General features: G+C 43.5%; 2 protein-coding genes and 1 long non-coding RNA gene across 3 annotated transcripts in view; all 3 read right to left on the bottom strand.

Annotated features, from left to right (window-relative positions):
- Positions 1–4,672: 4,672 nt before the first annotated feature.
- The window catches only part of LOC309361170 (uncharacterized protein), a gene marked incomplete at its 3' end in the record, with an annotated part of 122,090 nt that continues 107,762 nt past the window's right edge, over positions 4,673–19,000 (bottom strand). Inside the window, exons 2-3 of the mRNA XM_081896135.1 lie at positions 8,413–9,078; positions 4,673–4,746 (exon numbers count right to left, since the gene is read on the bottom strand). Of these exons, the coding sequence (XP_081752261.1) occupies positions 4,673–4,746; positions 8,413–8,860 (522 nt within the window). The 5' untranslated portion in view covers positions 8,861–9,078. The remainder of the gene's footprint in view (positions 4,747–8,412; positions 9,079–19,000) is intronic.
- On the bottom strand, positions 9,240–17,490 carry LOC309361161 (uncharacterized protein; the record flags this gene model as incomplete). Its single annotated transcript, XM_081896126.1, has 5 exons — positions 17,428–17,490; positions 11,968–12,348; positions 11,387–11,573; positions 9,313–9,489; positions 9,240–9,265 (listed from the first exon to the last, which is right to left on the bottom strand). The coding sequence occupies exons 2-5, from the start codon at positions 12,331–12,333 to the stop codon at positions 9,240–9,242; spliced, it is 756 nt and encodes a 251-aa protein (XP_081752252.1). The 5' UTR covers positions 12,334–12,348; positions 17,428–17,490.
- Positions 18,618–19,000, bottom strand: part of LOC309365370 — a 102,166-nt gene continuing 101,783 nt past the window's right edge. The window contains exon 3 of the long non-coding RNA XR_014166065.1: positions 18,618–18,878. This is a non-coding gene — a long non-coding RNA (uncharacterized lncRNA). The remainder of the gene's footprint in view (positions 18,879–19,000) is intronic.

Below are 19,000 nucleotides of genomic sequence, written 5' to 3'. Positions count from 1 at the left end.
AAGAGAAGCAGAAAACACATAGGAGGGAGGGAGGGGAGCTTAGCTAGCAATATAGCCATATGCCATATAAGGTAATAAGTTGTAACCTTGCCAGCTGATTAGGGGGACGAATGTATGCTCCCAGGTGTAAGAGAGCTTGCTGAACACAGTATAGGGGCCGCCAGTCTTTGGAAGATATTCCACTGGTTGCCTCTGCGCAGATCTCAAATAAATCCTTTTCTCTGTGGAACCACACCCTGGTGTTTCTTGTCTCCTTCGATCCCTTGGCAGCGGCCCGGGAAATGGAACAAGGTTATAGCACTTGGAGGGTTTCTCTTTCCCTGCTTTTTCATTCACTGCCTCTGGTCTCCTGCATCCATTTAGCAGAGGAGGGGAGCGATTTTGGCCTTCATACTTCTCCACCCCCCCACCCCACCCCCAATACAACCAAAAGCACAGTATAACCAAAAACACACACACCATTTGGGAGTGAGGACCAAAAATATAAAATCGTTTTATATATTTTATTACTTATTTTTGCATTTCAATCTACTGTATCTATAAATTTTATTGTTTATAGCCAATGGCGACCACAATACAATATGAGAACAAATCACACAGCTGCAAAACAAAAGACATTGCATGCACCAGACCAGGATAAATCTATAGCGTACAAAATTTATTTTCACATTTCTTTCAATGGGAAGCATATAGGGCAGCAGAGCCAAGGTGGTGGGGTCCAGAGTGGAGTTTCTATCATCCTTGACTGTCTGCCCTGCTGGCTGAAGCTGATGGGAACTTGACAACAACATCTGGGGACACCTCAATGACTATTCTGTGATATACAAAATCTTCAAAGGATTAAGGCACTGATCCAGAAGAGAATGAACTGAGAAGAGGCCCCACTGAATTATCTGAAGTGAAACAGAGGAAAATCATTACATTATCATCATCATAATTTATTATTTATACCCCGCCCATCTGGCTGAGTTTCCCCAGCCACTCTGGGCGGCTTCCAATCAAGTGTTAAAAACAATACAGCATTAAATATCAAAAACTTCCCTAAACACGGATGCCTTCAGATGTCTTTTAGGATAGGATAGCTGCTTATTTCCTTCACATCTGAAGGGTGGGTGTTGGCTTCCTAACTATAAGCTACTCTGTTTGGATATCATAAAAATTCACAGACAGACAGACTTTAATGTTGTATACAGTGTAAGGTTGGGGAATTGAGAGGTGGGGAGAGCGAGCAGGGGGGAGGGGTAGTACACTTTCATTATTTTACAAAGTTCATATGCAAGGTGTTTGTGTCAGTGTGACATGGGTAGCTTCTATTCCTTTTCATTTATTAGTTTTCATTGGCAGTGAGAAAGATCGGGGGGCCCAGGGCATAGTTGGTTGCCTTCAGTTGACTGCAGTAAAGGTGGTGGAGGCTGAACCAGTTTGAGGAACAGATTGTTGTAATTCTTGGTTTGGTCCTTCAAGTAAAGGTAAAGGTAAAGGGACCCCTGACCATTAGACCCAGTTGTAGACAACTCTGGGGTTGTGGCGCACATCTCGCTTTACTGGCCGAGGGAGCAGGCGTACGGATTCCGGGTCATGTGGCCAGCATGACTAAGCTACTTCTGGTGAACCAGAGCAGCGCACAGAAACGCCGTTTACCTACTTGCACTTTGATGTTCTTTCGAACTGCTAGGTTGGCAGGAGCAGGGACGGAGCAACGGGAGCTCACCCCGCCACGGGGATTCAGACCAGGGACCTTCTGATCGGCAAGCCGTAGGCTCTGTGGTTTAACAACCAGCACCACCCGCGTCCCTTCAAGTACTTGTTGAAGTAATTGTTGAAGTACCCTTCAAGTACTTGCTGTTAAAGTTGTTCCGTGGAACTCCTGATCTGGACCTTGTGTGGAAATGAATTCACTCCATCACAAAAATAAGTTTTGAAGCTTTACTGCAGAACAGTCTTAAACAGTCTAACAATAAGATAAGCATGATAAAGTAGCACATTGCAAACAATGTTCAGTCCTTTATGTAATTCAGTCAGCTTTCCTATCCCTGTTCCCAGAGGGAGATCCTAAGCTTCTTCAACATTGCATGACTTATTTGCAACTGCTGCTGCTGCTTCTCCTAGCCATCTCCAGCAAGAACACACTGGCTTCTCAAGTTTAAGCTTCCTTCCGTTAGAGCTCTGCAGCTTATGCCTCCAGTGATGAGTTATGAGGAAAGATCCAGCCTCCTCTGAGGCTTCTGTCAGAATGGAACCTCTTGCCTAAGTCTAAGAGAAACTTCCCTTTATAGTATTTTTATTACAATGCATTGAAGCACCGCATTATATGTACATTAAACTTATAGCACTTGTTCCCTTCCAAGTAACAATGACACTTACAAGCAGGTTGTCACTTTCTTTTTCTATGTTTGCTTCGTATGCCCCAATGTTCTCTCTCTTTCCCCTCAAATGCTCCAGGCGACCACAGATGAGTGTCTAAAGAGAAACCAAAAGCTCAGAGTTTGGGGGTGGGGTGAAGCCTTGAACATCACGTTGCCTCCTAGTGCCTGGGGGGCCAGCTATTACCGTACTTTTCGGACCATAACACACAGTTTCTCCCCCCTAAAAGATAAAGGGAAATGTGTGTGCGTGTTATGGAGCGAATGCAGGCGGGAGGAGCGCAGCGTGTCTGTCTGCTTGCCTGCTCTATGGGTTTCCGGCAGCCTGTCCTCCCCTCCTCCGTAGCTGGGAAGCCGGCAACAGCTGAGCGCAGAGTGTCTGCCTGCTTGCCTGCTCTATAGATTTGTCCTCCTCTCCTCCGTAGCTGGGAAGCCGGCAACAGCTGAGCGCAGAGTGTCTGCCTGCTTGCCTGCTCTATAGATTTGTCCTCCCCTCCTCCGTAGCTGGGAAGCCGGCAACAGCTGAGCGCAGAGTGCCTGCCTGCTCTATGGCTTTCCAGCGAGGTGGGAGAAGAGAGGCAGCTCGGAAGCCGGCAACAGCTGAGCACGTGTAAAAGCCAAGGTCGGAGAAGGAACGCAGCCTCTCTTTCTCAGTGTCTGCCTTCTCTATGGCTCTCCCTTACACACATGTAAGCAGCTCTTACTCTGCTTTCTTTACAATGAGCCGGAAGGAGGGACAAAGAGAGCATCCCCTTCCGTCCATCCCCCAGCACCTCACCGGTAAATTCAAACAAAGCGGCTTACAAGGCTCGTGTCCCTGCGTCTCCTCCTCCTCTTTTCGCTCTCATTCGAGGCAAGGCAGCTGCACAAATGTGAGTTCCCCCTCTCTCTTCCTTCCCTCCCTCCCTCCCTCTTCCAACTTCAAACAATATTGGGGGGGGGCAGCCAGGTAAGCCCCACCTCACATACCACAATGGGGAGTGGGGGATGACTCCCTCAAATATTTAATGGGGGGGGAGGCACCTAGGCCCATAGGAATTGGCTGTTTTGCCTAGAACAAATGTGAGCTCTCCCTCCCTCTTCCAACTTCAATAAAATATTGAGGGGGGGCAGGTACAGGTAAGCCCCATCTCACAGATTGCAATGATCTCAAGACAAAGTGCATGCACACTGGTACCTTGTATGAATGGCAATGCCCATCAGCATGGGGGGAGGATGACTCCCTCAAATATTAATGGGGGGGAGGCACCTAGGCCTATAGGAGTTGGCTGCTTTGCCTAGGAGAAATGTGAGCTCCCCCCCCCTTCCTTCATCACTGTATTGGAGATACCATACATTACTGACAGTTCCTTCATCATTTTCTTGCAGAAAACTGTATTTTCTTGCAGAAAACCTCCCCCGTTCTGATAAGGATGATAAAGCAGAGAAGACTAGCATATAAGATTCCTTTTAAGCTAGAGGTAGTAAAATTTGCTAAGGAGCATGGAAACAGAGCAGCAGAGAGACATTCTGGGCCACCTCCAACAGAAAGAATGATAAGAGATTGGAGGAAACAGGAGGATCAGCTGCAAAAAGCAGATAAAAATAAGCACACTTTTCGTGGACATGCTGCAAAGTGGCCACAGTTGGACGTGGCCATGAAAGAATGGATCACACATCACCGGAATAATGGCATCACAGTCTCCACAAAAATGATAATATATGAAGCCAAACGCATTGCTTTAGAGAAAGGCATTCATGATTTTACTGGCTCACCATCATGGTGCTACAGATTTATGAAGCGATGTGGCCTTGCTATGCGCACGAAAACTAGAATTGCACAAAAAATGCCAGAAGAATATGAATCTAAGATTCTGTCTTTTCATAAATTTGTAATTGATGCTAGGAAGAGAAATGGATTTGAAATTGGCCAGATTGGGAATATGGATGAAGTCCCGCTAACCTTTGATGTGCCATCTAATAGGACTGTGGATCTGAAAGGTGCCAAAACTATTGCTGTGAAAACCTCCGGACATGAGAAAACCCATTACACGGTTGTGTTGTCTTGCTGTGCAGACGGCACCAAATTGCCACCCATGTTAATTTTCAAAAGGAAAACATTTCCAAAAGAAGTGATTCCACGAGGAATTGTTGTACATGTTCATGAGAAAGGATGGATGGACGAAAATGGAATGAGAGTATGGGTTGAAAAAGTGTGGTCCAAACGTCCTGGAGGGCTTTTGAAAAAACCTGCCTTATTAGTACTGGACCAGTTTAGAGCACATATTAGCGAAACTACAAAAAAGTGTTTTAAAGAAGCGAAGACTCATCTAGCTGTAATTCCTGGAGGTCTTACCAGCCAGTTGCAACCTCTCGACGTTTCCATCAACAAGCCATTTAAGGTCTTTATGCGAGAAGAGTGGAACAAATGGATGGCTGCTGGTAATCATGATCTGACACCTACTGGACGAATGAAGAGGCCCACTATCACTCAAGTTTGTGAATGGGTGAAAACATCATGGCACTCGGTGAAGGAGGAAATCGTTGCATAGTCATTCAAAAAATGTGGCATTAGCAATGGTTTGGATGCAAAAGAAGATGAGATTTTATATGAAGATGGCGAAGAAAGTGATGCCAGTGATTGTGAGCAGCTGAACTTCATAGATTCTGACTCTAGCACTGATGAGTTCTTGGGGTTCACAGAAGACTAGAAGAGTACTCGAACCTAAAATGCTCTCTTCATTTGTTAATGACAGTGAGGATGGTTCTTAATGCCACTGTTGACTGCTGTTCACTTTACATGGTTGTAATATGATTCTGATATACCGGTTGTTTAATAAATAGTTTAGTACAACATTTGATTCAGAATATTTTTTTTCTTGTTTTCCTCCTCTAAAAACTACGTGCGTGTTATGGTCAGGTGCGTGTTATAGAGCGAAAAATACGGTAGATTTCTATTTGGTAAGTCTTGTTGGAGTTTTAAGGTTTTTTAGCTGTATATTTAAAAAACAAGGCTCTTGTGAGATGTTTCATTATTTTGTTATTCTGACATTGCATTGCACAGGAGCACCTTTGCACAGCTGTTTGAATTTTTTTATGAAAAAAGAATAAGAATGCATTCTAAAGGGTTTCTTTAGAAGCAGAACAAGTATTTTATTTTTAATAACAGAGGAAATGATGCCCAATTCTTAGTGCTCATCCTGGCTTTAAGATTAGCAGCCACAAAACCCTCACAAAAAGCTATGAAAGGATTTTGTTAGCAAGATTCAAGGTTAATTCCTGCCTTGTATTCCTGGGCTGCCTCTTCCTTGAGAACCAAAATTTTAAAAGATGATGCTGTTAAGGTGCTAAACTCAATATGCCAGCAACTTTGGAAAACTCAGCAGTGGCCAAAGGATTGGCGAAGGTCAGTCTACATCCCAATCCCAAAGAAGGGCAGTGCCAAAGAATGTTCCAACTACCGCACAATTGCGCTCATTTCACACACTAGCAAGGTTATGCTTAAAGTTCTACAAGGCAGGCTTAAGCAGTATGTGGACTTAGAACTCCCAGAAGTTCAAGCTGGATTTCGAAGGGGCAGAGGAACCAGAGACCAAATTACAAACATGCGCTGGATTATGGAGAAAGCTAGGGAGTTCCATAAAAACATCTACTTCTGCTTCACTGACTACATAAAAGCCTTTGACTGTGTCGACCACAGCAAACTATGGCAAGTTCTTAAAGAAATGGGAGTGCCTGATCACCTCATCTGTCTCCTAAGTGTTATGGAAAAATCTAGGTGTGAGGCTGTTCAGTCAAACCAGCTCATTGGGAAGAGCCCGCATGTCCCTTGCGGAATAAAGGAAGGAATCCAGCCACCAACTGGAGCAAATAGCTGTAGACCAAAGTTTATTGCGCAACAGCATGGGGTGACAAAGACTTTTAAAACTTTCCCACCATATCCCAGAATACAGTTCGTAGAGCATCATTGCTATATGATTGTTACATCACTGACATGTCACAATAGCGGAGGGGTAGACAGGGGTTACACTAGTCCAACCTTGGCAAACATGTCCAGACAAGTCCTTGGTACAAGATTAGCATAAGCATGCCCATGTCAGGGCAAGACTCAGGTATAAGATTAGCATAGGCAAACACCTCTGAAGTCCCATCACCCAAAGTACAATAGAACTTCCTTTGCATGTCTGGCCCCTTGGCAAGTTTGGTGATGGGATTAGGCTTTCCTTGGCCCAGCTCAGCAATTGTCACCCCTGGACACACCCTGGAGTCCTTTTTCAAGAGGAAAATAGCTTTGGAATGGAGGAAACTGGCAAAGGAGTTGATTTTATATTATTTTTAAAGCTAGGTACCGTATTTTTTGCTCTATAAGATGCACCAGACCACAAGACGCACCTAGTTTTTGGAGGAGGAGAACAAGAAAAAAAGTATTCTGAATCTCAGAAGCCAGAACAGCAAGAGGGATCGCTGCGCAGTGAAAGTAGCAATCCCTCTTGCTGTTCTGGCTTCTGTGATAGCTGTGCAGCCTGCATTCGCTCCATAAGACCCACACACATTTCCCCTTACTTTTTAGGAGGGAAAAAGTGAGTCTTATAGAGCAAAAAATACAGTAACTTCCCTGAGCTGTCAAGTTGAAAGGATACATTCAGGCATAATATCTGTAACATTCATTAACTTTAAAGATGTGCCCCCCCCTAATTTCCTTAACATAAGAAATCTATATGTGGGACAAGAAGCTACAGTTAGAACTGGATATGGAACAACTGATTGGTTCAAAATTGGGAAAGAGTACAACAAGGCTGTATATTGCTCCCCGCTTATTTAACTTATATGCGGAATTCAACATGCGAAAGGCTGGAGTGGATGAATCCCAAGCCAGAATTAAGATTGCCAGAAGAAATATCAACAACCTCAGATATGCAGATGACACAACCTTGATGGCAGAAAGCGAGGAGGAATTAACCTCTTAATGAGGGTGAAAGAGGAGACCGCAAAATATGGTCTGAAGCTCAACATCAAAAAACCGAAGATGATGGCCACTGGTCCCATCACCTCCTGGCAAATAGAAGGGGAAGAAATGGAGGCAGTGAGAGATTTTACTTTCTTGGGCTCCATGATCACTGCAGATAGTGACAGCAGTCACGAAATTAAAAAGCGCCTGCTTCTTGGGAGAAAAGCAATGACAAACCTAGACAGCATCTTAAAAAGCAGAGACATCACCTTGCCAACAAAGGTCCGTATAGTTAAAGCTATGGTTTTCCCAGTAGTGAGGTATGCAAGTGAGAGCGGGACGATAAAGAAGGCTGATCGCCGAAGAATTGATGCTTTTGAATTATGGTGCTGGAGGAGACTCTTGAGAGTCCCATGGACTGCAAGAAGATCAAACCTACCCATTCTGCAGGCGATCAGCCCTGAGTGCTCACTGGAAGGACACATGCTGAAGCTAAGGTTTCAATATTTTGGCCACCTCATGAGAAGAGAAGACTCCCTGGAAAAAGTTGTTGATGTTGCAGCCCCAGGTAGCGTGTGTTAAAGTAACTGCTGGGAAATGTGGCACCAGATTGCTTTCTTTTGACACCAAGGGGAACTCCTCTTCTGGGGCTGAAAGCATTGGCATGGTTTGATTTTGTCAGTATTGCAAGGAAGCATAGAAAGAAAGGTAAAAAACACCTATGCAGTTTATTAATGTATCTGTGGTTTTCCCCCTGTGTGAGTTCGTTGATGTATTCTAAGTTTTCCACTTTCACTGAAGCTCTTTCCACAATCTAAACATTTAAATGGTTTCTCCCCTGTGTGAGTTCGTTGATGTATTCTAAGTTTTCCACTTTCACTGAAGCTCTTTCCACAATCTAAACATTTAAATGGTTTCTCCCCTGAGTTCGTTGATGTCTTCTAAGTTCTCCACTTCGACTGTCGCTCTTTCCACATTCAATACATTTAAATGGTTTCTCCCCTGTGTGAGTTTGTTGATGTATTCTAAGTACTCCACTTTTATGGAAGCTCTTTCCACACTGCATACATTTAAATGGTTTCTCCCCTGTGTGAATTCGTTGACGTCTTCTAAGTTCTTCACTTCGACTGTAGCTCTTTCCACATTCAATACATTTAAATGGTTTTTCCCCTGTGTGAGTTTGTTGATGTCTTCTAAGTTCTCCACTTCGAGTGTAGCTCTTTCCACATTCCATACATTTAAATGGTTTCTCCCCTGTGTGAGTTCGTTGGTGTATTCTAAGTTCTCCACTTTGACTGTAGCTCTTTCCACATTCAATACATTTAAATGGTTTCTCCCCTGTGTGAGTTCGTTGATGTTTTCTAAGTGTCCCACTTCGACTGAAGCTCTTTCCACAATCCACACATTCAAATGGTTTCTCCCCTGTGTGAGTTCGTTGATGTATTCTAAGTTTTCCACTTTCACTGAAGCTCTTTCCACAATCCACACATTTAAATGGTTTCTCCCCTGTGTGAGTTCGTTGGTGTATTCTAAGTGATCCACTATCACTGAAGCTCTTTCCACATTCCATACATTTAAATGGTTTTTCCCCTGTGTGAGTTCGTTGGTGTATTCTAAGGCCTCCACTTTGACTGTAGCTCTTTCCACAATCCACACATTTAAATGGTTTCTCCCCTGTGTGTGTTCGTTGGTGTATTCTAAGTTCTCCACTTTGACTGTAGCTCTTTCCACATTCAATACATTTAAATGGTTTCTCCCCTGTGTGAGTTCGTTGGTGTCTTCTAAGATGTCCACTTTCACTGAAGCTTTTTCCACATTCAATACATTTAAATGGTTTTTCTCCCGTGTGAGTACATTGGTGTATTCTAAGTGATCCACTATCACTGAAGCTCTTACCGCACTCCATACATTTAAATGGTTTCTCCCCTGTGTGAATTTTTTGGTGTATTCTAAGTTTCCCAGTGGTATTGAAGCTCTTTTCACATTCAATACATTCAAATGGTTTCTCCCCTGTGTGAGTACGTTGGTGTATTCTAAGTGCTTGACTATGACTAAAGCTCGTTTCACACTTCATACATTCAAATAGTTTCCCTCCTTTGTGAGTTTGTTCTTGTATCCTCAGTTTCTTTGTTCTTCCCAATGAATTGACGGGTGGCTCCATAGAATTCTGACTTTCATCTTCCTCACCTGTTTGGGAGTCTGGGAGGAAAAAAAAACCTGTTAGACTTTCAAGAATGACAAAAAGGGAACTGAACAGATGTCAATTCCAAACTGCACCTTCTCTCATTTTAACACCTTCATTCTCCACTGTCCTCTCTAGGTTCCATATTTTTTGAAAAGCAGATGAGATAATGGCAGTAGCAACACATGATCACTCGTTTCAAACTTAATAAAGCAACATCGTTTTATAATACAGATCTATGGTGGAATTGGCTTATTAGACACATCTATTTTTTCTTTCTGAAGTGAAGAAATGATCTCAGGCTCGAGTAACAGTGTCTCCATTGTGAAATAAATAAAACTTAAGTGCTACATTTAACTGTAAAAATATTGCAATATATTGGAAGCTAAGAAGAGCCTGCTGGATCAGCAAAGGCCCACCTAGTCCAGCATCCTCTTCTCACAGAGGCCAACCACATGCCTGTGGGAAACCAGCAAGCAGGATTGGAGCACAAGAGTTTTCTCTGCCTTCCTGTGCTTTCCAGAAACTAGTATTAAGAAGCATTATTGCCTGGACCACGAGGGCAGAGCAGAGACGTCAGTCTTATCCTTCTTTTCAAGCTATCCATGTTGCTGGCTGTCACTGTCTCTTGTAGGATGGATTCCATAGATGAACTATGCTTCTGTTTATTCATCTTTTGCAGCCCTTAAAGGCAGATAAATGTATTATGGCCTAAGCTTTTGTGGGCTGCAGTCTGACAAAGTGGAATTTTGAGCAGGATACGTGGTGCCACTATAAACCTCTGAGTCTCTTTGTTGTCTTTGTGTACTTATTTTGAAATTTGCACCAGGGTTGTACCACAGTATCTCCATGGAAGCTTAGGGACGGACAAAATTACAGGGTGTCAGCTCCGTGAATCTCAAGCCTCTCGTGGCTCCGCTGACAGAGTCTGAGAACGCAAGAGATGTGATTAGGTTGGAATGTGAAGCAGGGGAGGAGCAGCCAAGCTGCAGCAGGAGCAAAGAACAAAGAGCAGGAAGAGGAGGTGCCGACGGGGGGGGGGGGCACAGACTCTTATCTCCAGTTTGAGCTCTGACACAGAGCCCCCGAAATAGCCTGTCCAAAAAATCGTAGGCTCGAGAGAATCTGCGAGAAGAGGGGAAAAGAAAGCGAAAGTGGGGGCTTCTTTGCTGGAGGGCTCGGCATCTGCAAGCTGGGATGAACAGGCTGAAGACTGAGCTCCACAGTGATTTGTGAGTTTGAGCAATAAACCTGAGATAATTACTACTGGAGTTGTCTCACGTCTGTGCGGGAGAACCAAGCCATTACACAGGGGTGCTCAAATTATTATCCCACTCACTCACACAAACAGCCCCAGTCTGTAAGATTGGCAATTTTACACAATTTGCTTATAATACCAGACGCTCTTGGACTTTATATGCCCAATCCTAAGTGTAGAGCCTCCAGCCACAGGAATTGTGTATCATGATAACGTGTCCTTTGTCCCTTAAGTCCACCAAACTGGGGAGGTGCATGCATCTATTGTGTTTTGATGCTAGTGGAATGTATCATTCTGACCCCGTCTATAACAAATAAGAGTAATAGAAACAATTTATGTACATTAATTATAAATAATTATGGGAAACATTTCCATCCCACTTCACCGATTTTTCAGGATTGGTGTGCAACATCATTACCATCAATTATTCCTGCCGTGGAAATAACACCTAAGATTTCAAAGCCTGGAGGAAGAAAATCTGCCCCCACTACTTTAGGAAAAGGATTCAAGAAAAAAAGAGCTGCTTTGGAGAAGGCCTCACTTTTTCCTTCTTAATGTCAGGAACTTCCTTCCATTTGTCTCCTCTCCATCTTTTCCTCTTTCTCCCTCCACCTTCCATCTATCCCTCTCCCCATCTCCTCTCCCCTGGAACTCACCAGATTTCTCCAAGGGTCCTGGGAGGGAATGCTCAGAGGTTGTGGGGAGGGATGCGGGAGACAGCCTGACCAGGTCAACTGTCCATCTTCCTCCCTCCATCCTGGCCAGGGTTGCAGGTTCAGTCTCAGCTAGGTTTGCAGGTTCAGCTTCCTGAGGAGCGCAGAAGCCAGAGCAAGTTGCAGCTTCCTGGGAGGGAGGGAAGAAGAAGAAGCCAAGGGAGTCTGAGAGCCCCTGCAGGGATTCTCCTGCCCAAGACATTCTGCTGCCCCTGGAGAAGCCCCAATTGGGCACCCCCTTCCCAAGATCCCCCACCCATTTTCAAACACCTTTGCCAATTCCTTTCACCTGCCTGTCCCACCTCCCTTCCTAAGGCTGGCATGGTATGCACATTAGTGGCCTGAGAGTAGACCCCATAGAACTTAAGAGTTAATCTACAAAGGTCTGCTCTGAATACATGGGTGGTCATTGCATGGAGAAGAAAAAATATTCACCACCATAGCTAAACAGAACCTCAATGTCTAGAGGCAGTGGACCTGTGACCTCTAGGTGCTGGAAACCCAGGTGAGAGGAGGGCACTTACCTTTCCAAGAAGTCCCTCAGTGTCTGGGAGCAGGGTCTGGTCTGCTCCCCCTGCTCTCCCACTGGGCCTCTGCCTGGCATCTGCAGCTCCCCTGAAGGAGAGGACACCATCCCCGGAGTGGGGAGGACTGGGAGCCTGTGGGGTTTCCCACCCTGAACGAGGCGGCTGCATCGTCTTCAGGCAATCCTGCTTCTGGGCATCCCAGTGGTGCTGCGGCTGCCCCTCCTCTGCCTCCTGCTTAATTTGACATAAATCTGCCTGAGGCAGAAGATCCCTGATGGTCCCAACTTGGCCGGCAGGAGGTTTATTTCCTTTGCACTCCAGTCTCTCCCTTTGAATGGGTCTCCTGGGTCTCTGCTCTTCCATTTTTACGCCACCCTCCTGGAAAAGAAATAAACACAAAGTAAAATAAAACCCAAGAATGAAAACAAAAGCACATTTTTTTTTCATTTTTTTATATATAAATATTTATTAAGGTTTTACGTAATAAAACAAATATCACAATCAAAAAGAAAGAGAAAAAAGAGACAATCAAAAATAACACGAACCAAAAATGACAAAAAAGACAAAAAACAGAGAAAAAATTATTCCTCACTTACTATCTTTAAAACCCTCTTTCCTGACTTCCTCACATCTCCCTTTTCTGTGTTCCCCTTTACACAATCAAATTCAGCAATTTCCTACCCTCTTTCCAATCTTATACCCTATTATAGATTTCAACCTATTATGCCTTTGGTTTCTTTACCTTTTAAAACCATTTATCACATGTTCTTTATAACTTAATCCCTTGTATCATTTGTTTAGTCTCGACATAACAATACTCTGATCTTACCCCTTTTTTCTCAAATCATTTTTACATATTTCTTTTTACCATGTCACTGATGCCATATTATTTTTATATCCAACATCATTTTAACATTCAAACATTTTAGAATGTTTTTGGAGGTATTCTTTGAACTTCTTCCAGTCCTCTTCCACCGACTCTTCTCCCCGGTCTCGGATTCTGCCAGTCATTTCTGCCAATTCCATGTAGTCGATCACTTGCATCTGCCATTCTTCCAAGGTGGGCAAATCTTGTGTCTTCCAATACTTTGCGATGAGTATTCTTGCTGCAGTTGTTGCATACATAAAAAGTGTTCTATCTTTCTTTGACACCAATTGGCCGACAATGCCCAAAAGGAAGGCCTCTGGTTTCTTAGGGAAGGTATGTTTAAATACCTTTTTTAGTTCATTATATATCATTTCCCAGAAGGCCTTAACCTTTGGGCATGTCCACCAGAGGTGAAAGATTGTTCCCTCAGTTTCTTTACATTTCCAGCATTTGTTATCAGGCAGGTGATAAATTTTTGCAAGCTTGACTGGGGTCATGTACCACCTATAGATCATTTTCATAATATTTTCTCTTAAGGCATCGCATACCATAAACTTCATATCAGTGGTCCACAACTCTTCCCAGTCAGCAAACATAATGTTATGACCAATGTCCTGTGCCCATTTAATCATAGCTGATTTGACTGTTTCATCCTGAGTATTCCATTTTAACAACAAGTTGTACATTCTCGAAAGTATCTTAGTTTTAGGTTCTAAGAATTCTGTTTCTAATTTCGATTTTTCCACCTGGAAGCCAAATTCTTTATCCAAGTTAAAGGCCTCTCTAATTTAATGATAATGTAACCAATCTCGCACTTTAGCTTTTAATTTCTCAAAACTCTGCAATCTCAATGCGTCTCGATCTTGTTCTAGTATCTCCCAATATTTCGGCCACTTGGCCTCCATATTGAGTTTTTTCAGAGCCTTAGCCTCCATAGGTGATAGCCACCTTGGGGTCTTGTTTTCCAATAAGTCTTTATATCTTGTCCAGACATTAAACACAGCTTTCCTGACAATATGGTTTTTGAATGCTCTGTTAGCTTTTACCTTGTCGTACCACAAATATGCATGCCACCCAAAAGTATTGTTGAACCCTTCCAAGTCCAAAATGTCAGTGTTCTCAAGAAGTAGCCAATCTTTCAACCAGCAAAATGCTGCTGATTCATAATACAGCTTCATGTCTGGCAGGGCAAACCCCCCTCTTTCTTTAGTATCAGTCAATATTTTAAATTTTATTCTGGGCTTTTTGCCCTGCCAGACAAATTTGGAAATATCTCTTTGCCACCTCTTGAAACAGTCCATCTTGTCCACAATCTGTAAAGTTTGAAACAAAAACAGCATTTTTGGCAATACATTCATCTTTATGGCTGCAATTCGACCCAACAAGGAAAGCTTCAATTTTGACCAAATTTCTAGATCTTTTTTGACTTCTGACCAGCATTTCTCATAGTTATCTTTAAATAAATTCAAATTTTTAGCCGTCATGTTAATCCCTAGGTATTTCACTTTCTTAACCACATTTAAGTCTGTCTCCTTCTGAAACCTTTCTTTTTCCATTGTTGTCAATTTTTTCTCTAAAACCTTAGTTTTTTGCTTGTTCAGTTTAAATCCTGCCACATGACCAAATTTTTGAATCAATTCTAATACCCTTTTCGTACTGGATTCTGGCTCCTGTAATGTCAAAACCAAGTCATCTGCAAAAGCCTTAAGTTTATATTGTTTAGCTCCGACCCTAATTCCCTGAATCAGCCGGTCCCTTCTAATCATGTTCAAGAGCACCTCCAGGACCGAAATAAATAGCAATGGAGAGATAGGGCAGCCCTGTCATGTTCCTTTTTCTATTCTAAACTCTTCTGACACCACATTATTAACTATCAACTTTGCTTTTTGTTCTGAATAAATTGCTTCTATACCATTTTCAACCCACCGTCCCACTCCCATTCCCTTAAGATTTTTCTTCATAAAATTCCAAGAAATATTATCAAAGGCCTTCTCCGCGTCAATAAAGATTAAAACTGCTTTTGTGTTAATGTTCGTTAGCAGTAACTCCAAAATGTCAATAATGTTCCTTGTATTATCAGAAAGATGTCTGCCTGGGAGAAAGCCTACCTGATCTTTATGTATCACTTCATTTAAAACTCTTTTTAATCTATTGGCTAAAATATCTGCAAAAATGTTGTAATCCACATTTAAAAGGGATATGGGACGGTAGTTCTTGAGTTGTGTCTTTTCAGATTCAGATTTTGGTATTAGTGTGATGAAAGCTTCTTTCCACGACTCCGGCGCCTTCTTTCCCTCCAGAATCTCGTTGCACACCTCCTTTAATGGTTGGATAAAATAGTCTTTCAAAGTCTTATAATACTTGGAGGTTAATCCGTCCGGTCCTGGAGACTTGCCTAATTGCATGTTTTGAATGGCACCTTCAATCTCCTGTTCTGTTATTTTATAGTTCAATATTGTCTTGTTTTCTTGAGATATTTTTTGTAATCCATTAGTTCTTAAAAATTGGTCTATCTCAGTCTCATTCTGTGGCCCCTGGGTATAGAGTTGTTTAAAGTATCTCTGGAAGCACTTTCTAATCTCCACAGGATTCTGAATGTTTCTCCCTTCAACCTCAAGATTTGTAACCGTATTCAGCTTCTGTCTTTTTTCAACTGCCACGCTAGCAGTTTTCCACATTTATTGGCTGATTCAAAAGTCTTTTGTCTCATTTGTTTAATTTTCCAATCAATTTCCTGATTTATCAGTTTCAAATATTGTACTTGATATAATTTAATTTCTCTCAGAATCTCCTGTGACTTTGGTTTCGATCTTAATTTTTTCTCTCCTTCTTTTATTTTCTCCAAAATTTTATCTTTTTTCTCATTTTGGGTTCTCTTTTTTATTGCATTCTGTTGTATCAGAAACCGACTCATGACCACTTTACTTGCATCCCAGATTACTCTTTTTTCGACTGTAGTTATCAAATTCACTTCAAAGTAGTCTCTCAAAGTCTTTTAAACTCCAATTTCACCACAAAGCAGCACAGTGCTGAAATGGGGTAAAAGCCCTGCTCTGGAAATAAATGATCCCTCTGGCTGCTCTTTAAAGAGGATTTCTAAAGAACAATCTGAAGGGACTTTTCCCCACAGATTTCCTTGCTAATTCAGCAGAGTCTTCTTGTGCTCTTATTTTTCCTCACCCCAGCACTGGGGTTGGAAGGTCTAAACATGCTGATTGTGTTTGCAAGACTTGTATGTATGCTAGATGGCATGTCTGGTGTGTGTGTGTGCAGCACCTCTGGCGTGTGTGCATGTGACTTTATGGTCTGCATCTCTTTTCTGTGTGCATGCACGTGCATACATTGGCCACAAAGCTCACTGGAATGTGGCCTCCGAATCAATGCAGCTTTAAGCCCAAAAATGTTCCTCCTGCTCTATCAGAAAGAACAATCAAATCTGAGACTATCAAGAGGAGAGAACTCCTGGATCTACAGAGTTAATGTTCTCAACATCCTATGGACACAAACTGCAATGAGATTTCCCTTTAATTGCTTTAAGAATTTTTCCCTTAAAAATATGAAGCAGTATATAAATGAAATGAGTAATAATCTGAACATGAATAGCTAATTTCAATTTTGCCTTCCTCAGTCTTTTACAATACTGTCTTCAACATATTTATTATCATTAATTCATTTCCATATGCCACACTTCTTAAGAATCCTCCTTTCCTCTGCATTCTCAAAACTGTCACCCACTTCAACCCTCAGCCTTCATCTCAAAACTCTGCTGCCTTACTAAGGTGGAAATAAAACATTTAACGAAACAGGCTTAAGCCTCTCTCACTGATTTACACGCAGACACAAGAGGTCACTAACTTTGATAGCTTGGGAAAAGATCAGATGCGTTCTCCAGGAAATAGATCTATTAGATGTTTTATTAGCTTTGACAGAACAACAGAACCTCCATGTGTAGGCACAGTGTATCTTGATTTGGGGCAGGCAAAAGAAGCCATTTCCTTGCAAAATGAATCTGATGGACATCATTGCCACAAGATGCGGTGATGGTGGTGGCGGCAAAGAGAGCTTTCAAAGGCGACCAATTCACGAAGGAGGGCAATAGGTTTATCAATGGCACTGCCAGAGGAAGGGGGCAGGAGGGGCTGGAGAGTGAGAGGGACACCTCTCTGTTGCACTGCTCATCCATTCCCCCCTGCCTCCCCTTTCCTCTCCGCCGTGGGGAGGACCGTGGAAGAGGACGGGGCTCCCTGCAGAGGGACAGGGAGAGGGGCGGCAAAAGCCCCAGCTACGCCGCTGATCCGTGAGCGACTATATGCATCGTCCATCGGGAAGCAGCAGCTGCCTTGGACCCCTCATTCTGCCCCTTGAGCTCAGGACTGAAGGGAGCAGCTCCCCAGGGTCTCCGGCAGGGTCCGTGCCAGCCTGAGCCATGTTTGCCCCTGTGCCCTCCTGCAGATGCCCTGCCCCTCAGCTGCGCCCCTTCCCCTTCCTGCCCGGTTGGGGGGGGCGCCCTGCAGCCTCTGACTCCACTCGGGGCCTGATCCTGCCAGGCCCACCTGCTCTCCCCCTCCTCCCCCCCCCGCCTCCTGCACCTCGGACTCCTCGCTCCGTCCCTGCACCGGAATCCGGCTCCTCTCCGGGGAAACTCGCCAGGCCACGGGGCCGCTGCTCCTCCGCTCTCCTCGGCGGGGACAGGAAAGTGCAGCCGCTCTCGAGTCCCCCTGGCTGGCCCCGTTTCCTGCCTCTCTGAGCATCGGAGCTCGCTGACTGTGGGTTGGGCCCTGGGAGGCTGCGAGGCTGGATGCGCCTCCTTGCGCTGTCCCTCAAATTTTTTTGTATCATTGGAATCTACCTGGCATCTTATATGATATCCAGAATGTTGGACAAATAAGTCTCCTTGTGATCTGATGTGCAGTCACTGGTTTCCTCATCAGTAAATATTTTCAGAAAGCTGGGACGATGCCACCCTACAGCCATAGCTGTCAACTTTCAGATTTGAGAATAAGGGATCAGCAGACTGGAAAATAAGGGATGAGGAGCCTCACCTGTCCCGGGGACAGTCTACAGGATATCTAACAATCCGGGATAGCAGTGGGAAATGGCACTGGAATAAAGGAATTTCCCACAAAAAAGGGAAGGTTGACAGCTATGCCTGCAGCCCGAATGTGTAGCTGGAGGAGGCAGTCCAGTTCCCAGCTCTGCTGGTTGGGATCATGCAATCACTTCGCTCCAGCAACTGACCTTTCCAAACCCTCCAACATTTCTCTGATGAAAATAGGAACATCCCTTTCCATAAATATAATTTTCCTATTTATACACCGCACATCTTATTACGCTGCCCCAGCCACTCTGGGCAGTTTCCAACATATAAAAAACATAATAAAACATTTAAAAATGTTCCTATAGAGGATTGCCTTCAGAGGGCCGGAGGTTGGATAACTCCATTCCCTCTAACATTTCCTCAATGAAAATAGGGACACCCTAAGGAAAAGCGGAATATTCTGGGATCAAATCTGAAACCAGGACGGCTTCTCTAATTCTAAACAGTGGCACTTGGAGGGTTTCTCTTTCCCTGCTTTTTCTTTCGCTGCCTTTGGTCTCCTGCATCGTTTTAGCAGAGGAGGGGAGAGGTTTTGGCCTTATACTTCTCCACCCCCCACCCCACCCCCAATATAACCAAAAACACCAGGAGACACACACACACCATTTTGGAGTGAGGACCAAAAAAATAATCCTTTTATTATTTTTTTACTTATTTTTGCAGTTCAATCTACCATATCTATAAATTTTATTGTTTATAGCCAATGGCCACCACAATACAACATGAGCACAAATCACACAGCTACAAAACAAAAGACATTGCATGCACCAGATCAGGATAAATCTATAGCGTCCAAAATTTATTCTCACATTTCTTTCAATGGGAAGGATATAGGGCAGCAGAATCCAGGTGGTGAGGTCCAGATTAGAGTTTCTATCATCCTTGACTGTCATCCCTGCTGGCTGAAGCTGATGGGAACTGGACAACAACATCTGGGGACACCTCAATGACTATTTTGTGATATACAGAATCTACAAAGGATTAAGGCACTGATCCAGAAGACAATGAACTGAGAAGAGGCCCCATCGAATTATCTTGGAGCAACTGTAACTGTAGTTTGTTAG

Source organism: Podarcis melisellensis (assembly GCF_964234715.1).
Source record: "Podarcis melisellensis genome assembly, chromosome: 2".
In the NCBI taxonomy this organism is placed as follows: Eukaryota; Metazoa; Chordata; class Lepidosauria; order Squamata; family Lacertidae; genus Podarcis; species Podarcis melisellensis.
This window is presented reverse-complemented; position numbering and strand designations above follow the sequence as displayed.